General features: G+C 38.5%; 1 protein-coding gene across 2 annotated transcripts in view; it reads right to left on the bottom strand.

Moving 5' to 3' along the window:
- Positions 1-12,023, bottom strand: part of elmo2 (engulfment and cell motility 2) — a 72,376-nt gene extending 60,353 nt beyond the window's left edge. For both annotated transcript variants that reach the window (XM_057361383.1, XM_057361382.1), the window contains exons 1-7: positions 11,787-12,023; positions 10,728-10,827; positions 10,096-10,136; positions 9,876-9,948; positions 6,534-6,584; positions 2,639-2,808; positions 2,444-2,543 (exon numbers count right to left, since the gene is read on the bottom strand). In XM_057361383.1, coding sequence (XP_057217366.1) covers positions 2,444-2,543; positions 2,639-2,808; positions 6,534-6,584; positions 9,876-9,948; positions 10,096-10,136; positions 10,728-10,814 — 522 coding nt within the window. In that variant the 5' untranslated portion in view covers positions 10,815-10,827; positions 11,787-12,023. The remainder of the gene's footprint in view (positions 1-2,443; positions 2,544-2,638; positions 2,809-6,533; positions 6,585-9,875; positions 9,949-10,095; positions 10,137-10,727; positions 10,828-11,786) is intronic.
- Positions 12,024-15,871: the final 3,848 nt, after the last annotated feature.

The raw sequence follows: 15,871 nt of genomic DNA on the forward strand, positions 1-15,871 counted from the left end.
CATGCTCTGTTCTTCTCTCTGCTTCAACTTCAACCTTCTTCCAATGCTAAACTGTATGTGTGTGTATGTTAGATTAGAATGTGTCTAGTCTAGGTAATAAAGTTCTGTTTTATTTCACATGTGACTAGAGGTGGGCGGAATGGCCAAAAATCTATTTCACGGAATGAGTAATTTTATTTCACGGTAACGATATATTTCATGAAACAATCTCCCATTATAATTCTATATTTTATACCTCATTTTTCTTAGATTGATTTAACTAATTTATTTATTACAGTTCATTTAAATATTCACCATAGTTAAAATGTAGGCAAGTTATGAAAATGTCCTAAATATATCAAAGTTATGATAATCAGATGTATTATTTATTCATATTTATCTTCTGGCATATCATATGTATACAATAGGAAAATAGACAACATATATAAAAATAAAGTATGAAAATGCACAAACAATGAGAGTACAGTATATGACTAGTGTTATAAACTGGTGTTCATTCGGTCTGTACTGTAGATCTTTATCGCTCTTCACTCTCTATTAGATGAGCAATTTTAGTGTGTTGCGACTCTCTGTCTTTAGGTTTGTTTATTCTCGGGCTTGTTTTTGCACTGCAAGTCTCTGGTGACTCCTCACACGTCTCCCAAAACTGGAGGTAGAAGCGCGTCACATCAAAGCGCTCACGCACTCGCGAGCATCATCGCGCATTTCAACGCAAGTTTCACCTTGTCACGGTCCTGCCTTCTTGTTTATATATATAAAAAAATGAAAAAAAAAAGAAAAAGAACAAAAAAATTATATGAGAAAAAAAAAAGAAATATATATATTAAAAAATAATGTGCTTTCTTGTGTCTTGTCATTGGCCCCACCCCTCTCGTTTCATGTATTGCTTCCCTGCCGTGTCTGATGTTTCCCACCTGCCCTGTGTCATTATCCCTCGATTGTCTTGACATAAAAAAAACCAAAAAATTAATTAAACAAAAACCGTGTATTGTATATGGTCAACGTTCCCTGTCTTGCTGCACTATGAGTTTCTCGTGTTGTTTCTACCATGTTATGCCTGTTAGTTTGTTTATTATTTAGTTCTCGTTTTTGCCCCCTTGAGGGAAGTTGTTGTGTTTATCCTTTTATATATATACTCTTAGTTCTATTTTCCCCATCGTGGGTGTTTTTGTTTCTTTATTTTAAATAAATTCTATGTTAACCCCCTTCACCTCTGCCTGCCTGCAATTGGGTTCTTCCGCCACACCCGATTGTGAAACACCTTGGCTCGCCTGAAGTTAAACTTTATAAAACTATTAACAGCTTTACAAAACAACCTGACTTGAAATACGTGTTGAGAATGAGCTTTTTTAAATGCTGGCACAGATCCCTGCACGAGCACTGCGGGTGAGAGAAGCACCAGACTGGAGCGGATCACCAAACTACAGACTGAAAGAAGGTCAAAAGAATGTTTGATACATTCATTTGTTACGGGTGGATTAATTCATTAGTTTTTTTCAGAATAGCGCCTTATTTGCAGAGCGCCGAGTTAACCACACCTACTTATTTACATTCCGCGGAATATGCGGAATAGAAAAATCTCTTACGGTTGACATTTTATTCCGCGGTAACGGAATATTCCGTCATTCCGCCCAGCCCTACACGTGACGTTGTTTGTAGTTCATGCTCATGCTCCAGATAATACACTATCTATGTTTTATACAACTTGTTCTGTAAATTATATTTCATTCTGCTGTATATAGCACATACCTTGTACTACAATAGTCTATTCTTATTTTTTACTTGTACATATTTACATACACACATAGCTTTACTCTCTATATCTTTATCTTATGTTTATTGTATTGTATTTCTTCATTTTTTTATACCCATAGGCCCTTATTTAAATCATCTGTGTACTGTATTCTATTGGGTTATGGTCTCTGTGTACTGGATGCTCCTGTCACCAAAACAAATTCCTTGTATGTGCAAACACACTTGGCAATAAAGCTTTTTCTGATTCTGATAATCCGGAGTCCCTAAACATGCAGATTCTTGCTACCTGCTCGTAATGCTAAGTGATTTCCCCAAATCATGAATTTGATCCAGATAAGTATAATTGATCATAATCAATTGAATTCATCCCAATTTGGGCTGATATTTGTTTCCCTTACAAAGGGTGGTGGAGAATATATTACTTATAATTGTGATCAAAGCTCATGATAATTCTTACAAATTTGGTGAAGAATAGTGTTTAAATAATACTGTTCCTCATTGAAGTCCCTACATAGTGTATATACAGCACTAACAAAAACAAACAAAAAAGAAATTAGAAACTTTTTTAACAATTTTTGATGTGGAACATCATAAGCATCAAATCACTTTATTTGACTGCCTTCACAATCTTTCTGTCAACATAAGAAGGCTGTTTGTGAAGAGAGACAGATATGGATGTGTAACCTGCCTGCTTGATGAAGGAAACAGATACGAGATCCCAGGATACAATGCCATGATCCATCAGCTCGAGAAATGCAGTGAGAGTAAAGGCCAACGTCTCTCCAAAACTACACACGCACCCGCACACACACATATTAATGTAGAACATTTCGAAAAAACCCAGAAGCTCTGAACTCATATGATCTATAGTGAAGAACTGTACTGTGTGCCGCTCTCCACCAGTCGTGCCAGTGTTCCCAGGCCTTCCATGTTAATGAATTCAGTGGCAAACGTCGGGTCAGCTGAGAGTTTCGCCAGTTCCTTCAAAGCCTCCAGACGGGCATCAATGCCATGAGACTGCATTCTTTCCAGGAGCTGTCGAGCAGCGCGCATCTAAAGCACAAAACATTACAAAACTGAAGCAATTCTAAAACATTTCAATGTTTATTGAAGTGTTTGTGATGACAAAAGACGTACAGGCATTATTGAATGCATGTTTAGATGAGTCTGTACACTAGCTTTACATTTTATGCTCTGATTATCACAAAACGAATCTACAAAATTTAAAAAATGAGTCAAATGTGTTAACCTTTATGTGCTGTCTAGGACATTTTTGTCCATTTCAATTTTGTTTTCTTTGTTGTTTTGGCTGTGTTTACGCAAACATCATACATTTAGCAAAAGGTCCGTGTTTTTATAGGAATTTTAATATTTTGCTTTCAGAAATGTTTTTTTTAACCTAGGTACAAGCAACTGTTACACTCAGGTGCATCTGAAAAAAAAATTTCATTGAAACTCATTAAAACTACACATTTTAATCAGTATGCTATGCAAGCATAAATCATATATTCCATATACAAATCCTTTGATTATGTTGGCAAAAAGGAAATTACAAAAATTGAATACATTTCAAGAAAATGCAACGTTTTCAAAGTTGTACTATTTACTTTTTGCTTATCCGATTTTCTCCATTTTAGTCTTTTGAGCATTTCAGTTTTCCTGTTTCTGCTGATTCAGCACTGCAGGCAAACTAAACAAAAGATACAGCTATAACTGTGTTTATGTGTTAGTATAGATGTCAAAGTGTGGTTTGTATGTATCTACTGAAAAATAATTGTGTGTGTGTGTGTGTGTGTGCGTGCGTGCGTGTATACAGTTTGAAAGAAGGACATCGTATTTTATAGCAAATCAAGTCACTGTAGCTTACTGATATTTGAAAATATTTTTCATTCAAGCATGTTCTTTTATCCCTTGTTTGCATTATTGTTCATTTTTATCTTAAATGTGTGCTCTCACTGAGCGTGTATGTGTGTGTGTGTGTGCGTGCGTGTCTGTGTTTGTGTGCGTGCGTGCGCGCGTCCGTGTGTCTATGTCTATATGTGTTAGTACGTGTGCATATTGTGTGTGTGGAGTGTTTTGTATGTGGGTATGTCTGTCTTCTGTGTTTTCAACTTTTTCTTGTTTTTGCAGGTACAACTTTAATTGTTTTGCTTATAGTCAATATGTCTTATGTACAGTTGCTTTGTAACAATGAAAATTGTAAAAAGCGTTATATAAATAAAGTTGAGTTGAGAGTTATAGTTTTTTTTTACTGAGATTGATTTTGATTTTCAGAAATTCAGAAGCCCCTCAGTATAGTGCTGGGCGATATACCGGTTAATACCGAATACCGTTGTGTATTTTTGTTATGATATGAATTTTTAATATACCGCATTAGCGGTGTATGTCGCTTAAACAACGTGCGGAACGCGGCAAAGCGCGACACTGTTTCAGTGGGGTCCCTTTTCACTGTTGCACTGTGACCGGCCATTCACACAGGCTGTGTCCCAATTCGGGGGCTGCGTGCTTTGAAGGCTGCATTTTAAGACCGATTGCGTCACAGCAGCGAGACTGAAGGCTGGTAAGGCTGTCTCGATTCAAAGGTTGCTTCAAATGCAGCCCCAAAATGCGACCTTATTTCCGTGGGTTTTTAAGGATAGAACGAATGTATCCTTCACAGCCTTGGGTATCCCGAGATTCATTGCGCACCTGTAACGGCTTGAAAATTTTAAGTAATCATTCAAAACTTTAGTTAAATAAAAGTATGTAATTCACAAAAACGGTCCATTTCAGTGTTTTAATATTATATATGATGTTGTTCATTAACATTATTGGTGCATTATTGTGTTTTAAATTTCTAAGGTTGGTTAATTTAATATACTGTTGGGCTGTTTTAATCTACATAAACGTGTCATATTCTCTAAAATAAAATATATTTTTTCTGGCTCCGTATTTGTTTAAAAAAGTCAGAAGCATAACTGCTGTGGCCTGCTGCTGTCGCCACGCAACATGAGCAGCAGGTGACGCAAATCACGCAATTAGGAAATCCTCTGCGAGGCTAGACTGTCTCATTTCAGTTCGGTTCTTGGACTTTTCAGGCTGCGTGCTTGGAAAAAACAAGTCCTCGTTTTAAAGTCTGCGACCTGAGAAGGTTGTAGCCCCCGAATTGGGACACAGCTACAGAATGCGTCTTTGTATGCTGCAGCACTACTTTATCATAATTTTTCTATATAAACATGCACTAAACGGAGGCGTTTGGATGTCTGCGTGCGTCTCGCGCATGAGCGGTGACATTACATATTTCTTTCCCGTCGCAATGGGAGCGCGCACCTCGCGGCTGAACAGTAGCACAAGTGTAACAATAGAAAGTTTGCATTACGTTATGTTAAATATACTCACGAACAAACATTTTCAAAAAACGCTCGTGTTCCCCTCATATCTGCTCAATATAAGCATATACTATGATGTGTTTTTAGTTTGAACTGTTTCTCTATATGCTTTGATGAGAAATAAGAGTCAGAAGGAGGATTGACAGCGTGATGCGATCGCTTTCCTCTCACATATCTAATTTAAGCCTTTGTTTTATGATTAAAAAATATGATTTCAGGAAATCATGATGCCATTGTGACTATGTAAAACACAATAGACATCACATGAATGTTTTAATGGTAAATTGTTACTATTTTGTTTTCAACTATTAATTTTTGGGTGGATGCTCCTAACTCTTGAAGTTGGGAGCACCCGTGCTTCCAAGGAAAAAAGGTAATTTCGAGCCCAGTTCTCTATTTATTTGTTTAAATATTATGTATGCAAGTTACCTTCGCATGCTATTCAGTTGTTAAAGAAGTCTAAACTTTGCAGTTATTATAGGGGATACTGTCACTATGACAGTATAAAAGGGCATTTTAAGTCAATCAACAGCACTATTTCCTCTCTCAATCAGTAAAAAAAAGTGGTAAAAAAATACCGCCATGTACCGGGAAACCGGTATAAATCTGGAAAACACCGTTATATAAATTTTTGGTCATACCACCCAGCACTACCTCAGTACAGTTGTCACCATAAATGCATAATAGATTAGTATATGTGGCATTATGTAAACAAACTAAGGGTTAAAACTATGAAAATTAATTAATCTTTGGTAGTTATGATCTGGAAAAGATCTGGTTAAAAAATTAAACTTAGTAAAAGTAGACAAATTGAATATATAATCATTTTATGAGGTTTTTTGGACATGGACATTTTTGAGTCTTGACACTGCTCAAAAAATATTGCAATAAAATTAATGTTGTGTTTAATTATTAACATATCCAAGACTGTAATAATAATAAAAAAATCTGCTTCACATGTAGTAGGATATATACAAAATATTTAGAATGATTCATTTTTGTCATGAAAAACAACAGGCGCCATGTAAACAATCTAGGATTTAAAGGGTTAAAATTCTGAAAATGAAGATTGTTTGGTTGGTTGATAAGAACTAATTCTGGTGAAAAAAATTAAGTAATTGAAAGTGTGAAAAAATATGTATATATAATATTTGTATGACCGTGTTTGGACATGGACATTTTTGTCCATTTTCAGCTTAAGTGTGAGTTTTTTAAATTGATGCACAAGGGTTAAACAGAGCTGAGTGTACAACACTCCACATTTTTTTGCGAAAAAAAAAAACAATGAATGTGGAGTTCTTATGTCATTTATTCACATTAGAGTCTGTGAGGCATTTCAGAACGTTGACTTCAACGTCCATCATGCACTTCATGTGATCTGTAAAATCTGTTTGACGCTAAAAAACTTACTGGAGAGATGGCTAATCGAAGTATGGTCCCATTTTTTATTTCACCACGACTCTGAAAATGACAACAACAAATGAAAATGACTGTATGAAAACAGACAAGAGGCTGATGGTAAAGTCATCATCAGAGTTCATTCTAACCATTATATCCAATAGAACAATGGTTCTCAAACTTTTCAGATCAAGTATGTTACGTTCCCGTATGTGTATTTGTTATTTATTACTCTTATTTTGAAAGAGAAATGTTAGTGTAAAGTTGCGAGTGCTGCACGCTGGGAATTGTTGTTCTTTTGTCCCTCTCATTATCCTCACTTAGATCTCTGATTGGCGACAGGTGCTCCTCATTACCGCTGGTGTGGAGGATACTGCTTTTAAAGGCGGGGTGTCCGATTTCTCTTAGCCGTTGTTGATGTTCAAATCAAAGCGCAATTCGGAAATCGGTTACCCCGCCTTAAAGCATGAGGAATCTGTTCAACGAGGAGATTGCTGCTCCTGGGTGTTACGCTCTACGCTGTCCTAGGCAAAGAGTGGATTTGCGGTGTTTATTGTACAATGCTCTTTTGTGGGCAAACGTGTCGGTTATTGAGTTAACTATTTACTGTTGTTGTCTTCAGTGATCTTAAGTGTTAGATCAGTGATGCTATAGCTATTGTGCTACCAACGTCTGTAAGTAGACTTGTTACATTTTTATTGTTAACGTGTCATCCACCTTTCCTTTGCTTAAGAACTTGTTTTGGTTCATTATTGAAGCAGTAGGGAGTTGGGTGCCATTTTACTTTTGTTTGTTCATAGTTGTGACTCTTTTTGTTTTCTCATGTTTATGGATTAGCGAGGAAGACAGGGAAGTTCTATGTTGTTTGTTTGTACTTTCTTTCCCTTTATTGGGTTATTTATATTACCCTCGCGGCGCAGTAAGCTTGATTTATTTATTTACTATACTCCTGAAGTCTATATGCTTCCCCATGTTTGTTTAAAGCTCTTTCGTTGATTTTTGACTGTTCAACAATAAATTTATGAACAGAAATATTTGTTTTCATTTGTGCTGGGACAGAGTAAGGTTGCACAGTGTACCAGTGCTACGGTAGCATCGCGATGCTAAAGCTTCAAAATACCCGCGATGCCTCTCTATTTTTGAAACGGTAGTATCGTAGTACCGTAGTTAATGTTGCATATGCGCATTAATATTTAGTTGAACACTTACATCTGCCTTTTTTGCGGTGTATATCTCCAAAATGAATGTGTGTTTTGAATGTCTCGGACGAGTTAATGATTCAAATAGGCGATCTGAAGGAGTTGGTTAAATGATTCACTAACTCAGTGGAAAATTGACGCCACCTACTGGCCGTTTTAGTTCTGCATTTAAAGTAAGCCTAATATTTCCCTTTATAAAGACTGCTGTATCAATTAAATTTGTCCAACATTTGAATTAGTTCCTACGTGAAAAATGATCTAGTGTACCTTAGTATTTACTACAGTAAACTACTAAAACTCATAGATACTAGTGTTTTTGAGTCTTATCATAGTAAATATTTAAGTATACTACAGTATTTATAGTATTTACAAATGACTAAATGTAAATGTATTTGCTACAATTTATCCAATTACTACAGTTAATACAACAACATATTCTAGTGCAAAGTATAATACAGTTTACTATAGTAAATACAAAATGTTTCATCTAAATCTGTGTTTTTTGTATAGATTTGAATTATATGGCACAGCATTGTGATACTACTATCGAGATACTTCAGCTGGTATAGTATCGTAAGACATGTTTATGGTACCGTGACAACCCTAGGACAGAGTAACCTCATTTATTTTATTTTCTCTAAAAATGTTACCCCCTTTTACCCCTAGATTTTTGGGGTCGTAACAAGTACCACCTTTAATAAAATTAGTTGTTCCAAGTACCACCTAATGACCGCCATAGAAAATCACATGAATAAACGCTCAAATTAACGAATTAGTGAATCTGTTTCTTTACACCTCGTCCTCCATTTGTAATGTATTATTATTAATAAAAACAGTGGTTTTATTTACCAGCTGTTTTCAAACTAAAGAACATGTTTTTTTCTCATGTTTTTCAAGTTAGTTAGCAGTAACAGAGGACACAAAACACTTTTCTGTAGTGCACGGTAAACAGGGCACTGTAAATTACTCTTATGGGGGATTTCTTAACTTTGTGGGGACTTGCAAAAGACTACAAACCTGTATTAAAGTCAAACAATGTGGAAAGAATACTTACGTATACTTATACTTAAACATTAATAGAAAAGCTGTATATAACAGAGACTCACACTTTACTGCAGCGGCTCTCGTCAAAGCGGCACATCAAAACTAAATCTAAACGCGCGCTTCGTTGATTTAACCTCGAGTAGATGAAGACGCGTGTCGAATTAGTGCTTTACAGAAATAACAACAACAGCTTTTAAACAGCAGATAGGCTAATATGTATTCTGTATTTATCTATCATGTATTAAACATTTGAAATTGTATTTAAAACATGAAAATTTGGTTCCAAAATGAGAACTCCATTTTTAAGAACTTTCAAAAATCATGTTTTTTATTATGTTTTCATGTTTTTGTTGTGTTTTATTGTGTTAGTTAGCTGTATTTTTTTAGTTATTATGGCTTAAAGCAAAACCAACCAATTGCAGTTTGATTGATATTAATTGGAATGCACAGTAAAAAAACATGTTTTTTGAAAATTTTGGAACCAAACTCTTCTTAATTTTAATTTTCTGTCATGTCACGTACCACCAGGGGTCTCTTCAAGTACCAGTAGTGGTGCGCGTATCACAGTTTGAGAACCACTGCAATAGAGTCTACTGGCACATGTTACCCTAACTATGGTAGAACTTTGGTACTTTGGGAACTGAATAAATAAAAGTACCCATAACATTTAAGCCATGAAACAGTTTATAACATCTAACTATAGGTGTAAATGCAACGTGTCAAGACAAAAACATTATACTTTGACAGAAACTACACCTGTTGACTTTCAGGTTTCTCTGTTCTTGACTCTTCTTGACCCTGATATGCTGATGTTTTATATAATATGCATTAAGAAGTTAACAGGTGATCTTTATCAAATGCAGTTTGATGTCAGTTGTTCAAAATGTTCATTTTCCAATAAAACATGATGACATTTGTTTACCCCTTAGCAGATTTTATATACTGTATAAAGATCTCAGTGTTATCACCTGTGACAGAAACCTAAGGTTTTCATAGAAGTGTGTGTAGGAAAGAAATCTGAATGGCCAATTACGGCAAGCGTTGAGAACGAGTGACTCATTTATTTAAGCATCTGTAAAGAGTGTGTGTGGTTATTGTTTATGATGCTCACCTGTTCTGTGATGTAAAGCTGCTGACCGTCAGCATTACGCAGAGCAAACTGCTCTGAGCCCGACAGAGACCATCTACACAAACATCACAAACACATCACTTCACAGGGTTTCATTTCAAGAACTCAAAGCTGAGCACAACTTGTCTGATATGAATTCTGCAGTGCTCGATATATGAAAGAGTCACTTGTGTTGGTGCGTATCTACTACAGGTTTACATACCCATCACACACTTCTCTAATGATGGATGACAACGTTTTTTTCTGCAATGAGAGACGTACAAACACAAAATGCATTTCAAGAAAATAAATCAGTCAAATTTCACTAAGAAGAATCCCATTTTAACTCGTCTGTGCGATAAAATAAAACATGTGGTCATTTATAGACGCTTCTCCTCAGTACAGCTATTTTACATGTAGGGATGCACCGTTAATTGTATTTCAAGTAATCAATTTTCGCCTCCCACAACGAATTAAGCATAATCATGGCTATATCAGTGTGTTAATAGCAAGCACAAAACATCATCATGACAGGGTCACAGAAGATTAACAGTGGCAGATTATAACATTGGCTATAAAGTGTAATAAACATGCCAAGTGAAATGCTTAAAAAACTGACAGAACAATCGTGATTAGAACTTTGAGTAATTGGTGGTGATTTTCACCATTTTACAGAATGATATCAACATGTTTGTAACAGGATGGGATACTTACAGAAAACATTTCAAGAACAACAAGCATTTATTATTATTGGCATCACCAGTAGTAGCATTCTGAATAATAACATTGGTAATAACAATCAAGCACCGATACTAAAACTACGATAAAACATTGAAGAATAAAACAAGAACAGACCTGGTCGATTTCAATGAGTTGAGCATTGGCACCGGGCCACTCGATGGCCACTTTCACAATGTCTGCTGGAGGAGGCATGACTGGCATTTCACCCTGATGACTAAAACACAAACACACACCTAATAAACCTCGTGTCAACTACTGTTATCTAATACATGCCAGCAACAACATACAAGACACACACTGAAGAGTAATGATGAGCTTTTATTGTCTGTCAAAACATGAGATCTTCATCAAGAAGCTGTAAGATGTTTCTCGTCAAGTCAAGATGTTTAGATATGAAACAGTCTGACCTGTCCACAGTCATTTCATATCTCTATACTGACATCGTCATCATAGCTCAGGAGAATTGGTTCATTTAAGTATCAACTCAGTCTCACATGTTTCTGATCAGGAGAAGTACAAACAGAGACGCAAATGAGAGCATGGAGAGTTTGGAGGTGTAAAATGAACGTAGATTGTAGAGGTCAAATAATCTGGATTTGAGTTGATATTGAGATCTTCAATAATATTGACTTTTGATTGCAGACTTGACTCATCTGTTCTGAAACTCTCCATTCGATCTCATTAATGTGTAGGAGAAACGAGACGTCATCTGTGGGTGATGCTGTGGTCTAATCAAACATCTCACGATTTGATGTCATGGCAGTAATATGGAGATTAATCGAAACTGTTAAATGTGAATGAAATGTGTCATGAGAAAACCTTAGAATATGAACACACACTGACAGCACCGTGATTGAATGTTGTAAATCGGTAGTAACCACATTTAAACGACATAAATGTGCTCTTTACGGAAGCGACATTAGCGAAACGGAAACATTTCTTCATGAAAACGGTTCTTCTGGCACCGAGAAACCTACAGTGATGCTAAACAACATGTAGACCCGTTATTCCTTTTGAAGATTATGAGTGAAATGTATGTCGATCTGGTGTGATGTGAATTAAAAGCCTGCGCACATATACGAGTGCCCAGACATGCACATGCCGTGAATGCTGTTTTCCACACGCTGTACATTACGGTAAGGTGTGTTTTTTGTGTATGTGGTGTGGTTTTACCTCAGAATTATGATTCAAACGCGATGTTTTCCTCGACTCTCAAGCAGATTTCAGACGGAGGATGATGATGGGCGGAGTTTACGGCGTCTCGTCTTCATAACAACACTCGTGCTGCATCCTTCATATCTGGCGTCGTATTCACACGATATCTACAAAGAGTACATGGGGTCGCTTTGTTTCGTGTTTATTTCAGCGTTAGTGAACAACTCAAGTGTACAACTTGCACTGCGCTCCATCGCATCCCACCCCAAAGGACAGATCAGCCAATGAGAACACGATCTCCAGTTGACTGACGTGTGAACCCCGCCCTAATCATCATCATCATCCTCCTCTCCGTGATGAGTCCTGGGCCTTACTCTCAGTAGGTGACCACACACAAAACATTACACTTCTAATCTGTAACAGATTACACCTGATTACAAAGGGCATACATGCTGCGCTATACCCTATACCCTATGTGTTTGCTAAAACATAATGTACAATTCCTATCATTCTGAACCTTCCAAGCTCCTATAGGAAATGTTTAGGTGTGATATATATGATTATTGTTCACTACAGATTATTAAATCACTGTAGTCAATATTACTGAATAAAAAAGTGTAGCCTAGTTATTACTATAATATTCATGTTAGTACAGGATACAATAAACATACAAATAAAGTATAAACTACAGTACGATTGATTATGCAAGAATATGATGTTGATTTTACAGTTTGTCCTAAACAATGATGTGTGTGTGCGTAATTAATGGCTGTATCATTAATGTCCTGCAGTGGGTGACAGTGGGTTAAAGTCGGCATGAAATTAAAAAAGATCATTCGAATTGTTTAACGCAGTGGTTAAGTATTTATTATAAATTATTTATCCATGCACATCATTATTAAAAAAATTGCACTTGTAATCTTTGATCAAAAACGTTAACCTCCTCCCCCTCTCGAAACGACCTCTCTTCACTTCTGGTCACGAGGATTGGTGCGAGGGCGGGGCTGCAATGACTGACAGATTGCAAACTGGCGTTCAAATCTTTCACCTTTTAAGTCAAGTCAAGTCAACTTTATCTATACAGCGCTTTTTGCAATTTTCATGGTTACAAAGCAGGTGTACATGAAACATATTGACTATAAGGGAAACATTAAAGTTATACAAGTAAAAACTAAAAATGCTGTACCTAATGCTCCAGTGACGTAACTGTGTGATTGCCATTTTCGTTGTGATGCAACACTGAACATTGTTGGGACGTGGTGATTATGTCCTAAAACGTACCTGGAGCGTTGTTTTGTCTCAAAAATTAATATAATCCAAACCACATCGAAAATATACATGTAGAAGATCAGATTGTCATAGCAGTATAAAATAAACAGGTAGAATGATTTTACAATGCAAAATACCCTGTCAGATTATCCTACCTGTATAACATAAACATGTAGGATTAATTCACAGCGAAAAATACCCTATTAAATTGTGTTTCCAGTATTAAATGAACATGTAGATTGATTTAACAATGAAAATACCCTACCAGATTGTCATAGCAGTAAAAAATAAACAGGTAGTATGATTTTACAGCAAAAAAAAATGACGTAACATTGATGTGCGCATGCCTGGCAGAACAATATTACGGGTAGGATGAAACAGGACACCGGACCATATTCATCGTAACAACGTACCAAATAATGTTTCTGGGACATGACAAGTACTTCCCGATGACAAAACAGCCACATTGTTCTTATTTAATTTAAACACATCATCACTCACAATATGGAGGATTAAATTAATTTGCTATTTAATTTGTCTGTTCCATCACCAACCAAGCGCAAAGACGGACTAGCTGTTACTTTAATGCTAAAGAGTAGTTACACTACTTAGTGTCATGATCTCAGCGACATCGGCGCTCTTCCTGCATGGGTGTGTGTCTGTTCTGTTGAACACATGCGTTCATTGTTTTGACAGTTTGCCATGTGCTCGGTGTCTGCGTCATTCGCCCATGTCTCCCTATCAGGCTTTCCTCGCGCACCGGTGTTTCATCACTGTTTTCACTCTGCCACCTGTAGCTTATCTCCCTATTATTTAGCGCCCTTGGCTCCTTATTACTTTACACCTGCAGCCACTTCTCTCTAGTTAGTTTTCTCTATTTAGTCCCTTTTGTCCTTCTGTCTTGTGTCAGTATGTTACGTTCTACGTCTGCATAGACCCGTTCCCTGTATGGAATACCTCTGCAGTTATATCTTATATTTTCAGTCATAGTCTCAGTCATAGTCCTAGTCCTACGTTAGTCTTATCACTGTTGATATTTTCACCTGGTCTAGTTCTTAGTTTATCTGTTTTCCCGGTTTTGCTTTAACCCCTGGTGTTCTACCCAGTGCTTCTGCTTAGGCATTCACCTCGTCTGTCTGGTGCGCTGGTTCCCGCTGGCATCTCGGGTCTGGGACTAACTCTCCCAGCAGTCCTCTCAGGAAGCCTCGGTGTGGGTTGATTCTCGGGTTCGATCCACCTCCCTTCTTCTCACTCTACATGGAGTTCGGGTTGAGTTTCCCTCCCCACAATGCTCAGTGGATTATTCTCACTCTACGTGGAGTTCGGGTTGAGTTTCCCTCCCCGCAACGCTCAGTGGATTATTCTCACTCTACGTGGAGTTCGGGTTGAGTTTCCCTCTCCGCAACGCTCAGTGGATTATTCTCACTCTATGTGGAGTTCGGGTTGAGTTTCCCTCCCCGCAACGCTCAGTGGATTATTCTCACTCTACGTGGAGTTCGGGTTGAGTTTCCCTCTCCACAACGCTCAGTGGATTATTCTCACTCTTCGTGGAGTTCGGGTTGAGTTTCCCTCCCTGCAACGCTCTGTGGATTATCTCTCTCTGCGTGGAGTCTCAAGTAGAGTTTCCTTCCCCGAGGACTGTATTCCTGGACTGCTGTGTGATCAGATTTTTTGGTGTTGCAATAAAGTCTTGTTATTTCTCTGCATTTGAGCCTCCGTCTCTTGGTATGCCTGACAGAACGGACTGACCCAATGGAGGACTCAGAGTGAATAAACCCTCTTCGTTCCACTCTGCAACAGTAGGGTGCTATGTTGGGTCACCAGGTGCTATGTTGGGTGACCAGTTCGGCCCACGAAGTCGAGGCACTCAGCTCCCAAATTGAGGAGCTTCTCTCCATCGTCGGCGACCTCCGACGCGAGGCGGCAGAGCATGGACCTGGTCCGTCGGCCCGTAGCCTTCATCTGGAGCCAGAACCACATGCCAATAGCCCTCCCCTGTATAGCGGAGATCCGCAGGCCTGTCGGCCGTTCCTTGCCCAATGCGCCATGGTGTTCGCTCTCCAACCTCGCCAGTATTCTACTGCGAAGGCGCAACTCGCGTTCGTCGTAACACTGCTTGACGGACGTGCTCGAGAATGGGGCGTGGCGGTCTGGGAAGCCCAGGCGCCGTGCTGCCGCTCGTTCGAACACTTCCGCACCGAGATGACAAGGTTGTTTGACCGTTCGGCCCGAGGAGACCAGGCGGCAGAACTTTCTCGTCTTACCCAGGGCCGAGATTCAATAACTGATTATTCCATATGTTTCCAGACGTTAGCTGCAGCTTGTAATTGGAATGAGGGGGCACTACAGGCTCGATTTCTGGAAGGTCTCAGCAATGCTTTTGCAGACGAAATTGCCCCTCTTGATCTCCCTCAGGACCGCGAGGCTCTTACGGATCTCTGCCTCCGTGTGGAGGTTCGGCTTAACCGCCGCCGCCAAAGACGCCGCTCTCCACCTCCGTGGCAAACCCGAGACACCAATGCCGGTACTAGTCCCCCAGTTCCTCTGGCCAGTCAGGCTCCCGCTGCCGAACCCATGCAACTGGGTCGCTCCCGTCTCACACCTCAACAAAAGCAACAACGAGTAGAACTTGGATTATGCTTTTACTGCGGCAAACCGGACAACATTGTTCTTCAGTGTCCTTTAAAAGCTCGCGCTCACCCATAGATCGGAGCGTACGGGTGGGCGTCATCTCTTCGACCCCCCCCGAGTTCCTGTACCCAGATTCACTTTCGTCTAGCCTGCAGAGGTTCTTCCTTCTCCGGCGAGGCACTCATCGACTCTGGGGCTGAGGG

This window comes from Triplophysa rosa, linkage group LG20 (genome assembly GCF_024868665.1).
Source record: "Triplophysa rosa linkage group LG20, Trosa_1v2, whole genome shotgun sequence".
NCBI classification, from domain to species: domain Eukaryota; kingdom Metazoa; phylum Chordata; class Actinopteri; order Cypriniformes; family Nemacheilidae; genus Triplophysa; species Triplophysa rosa.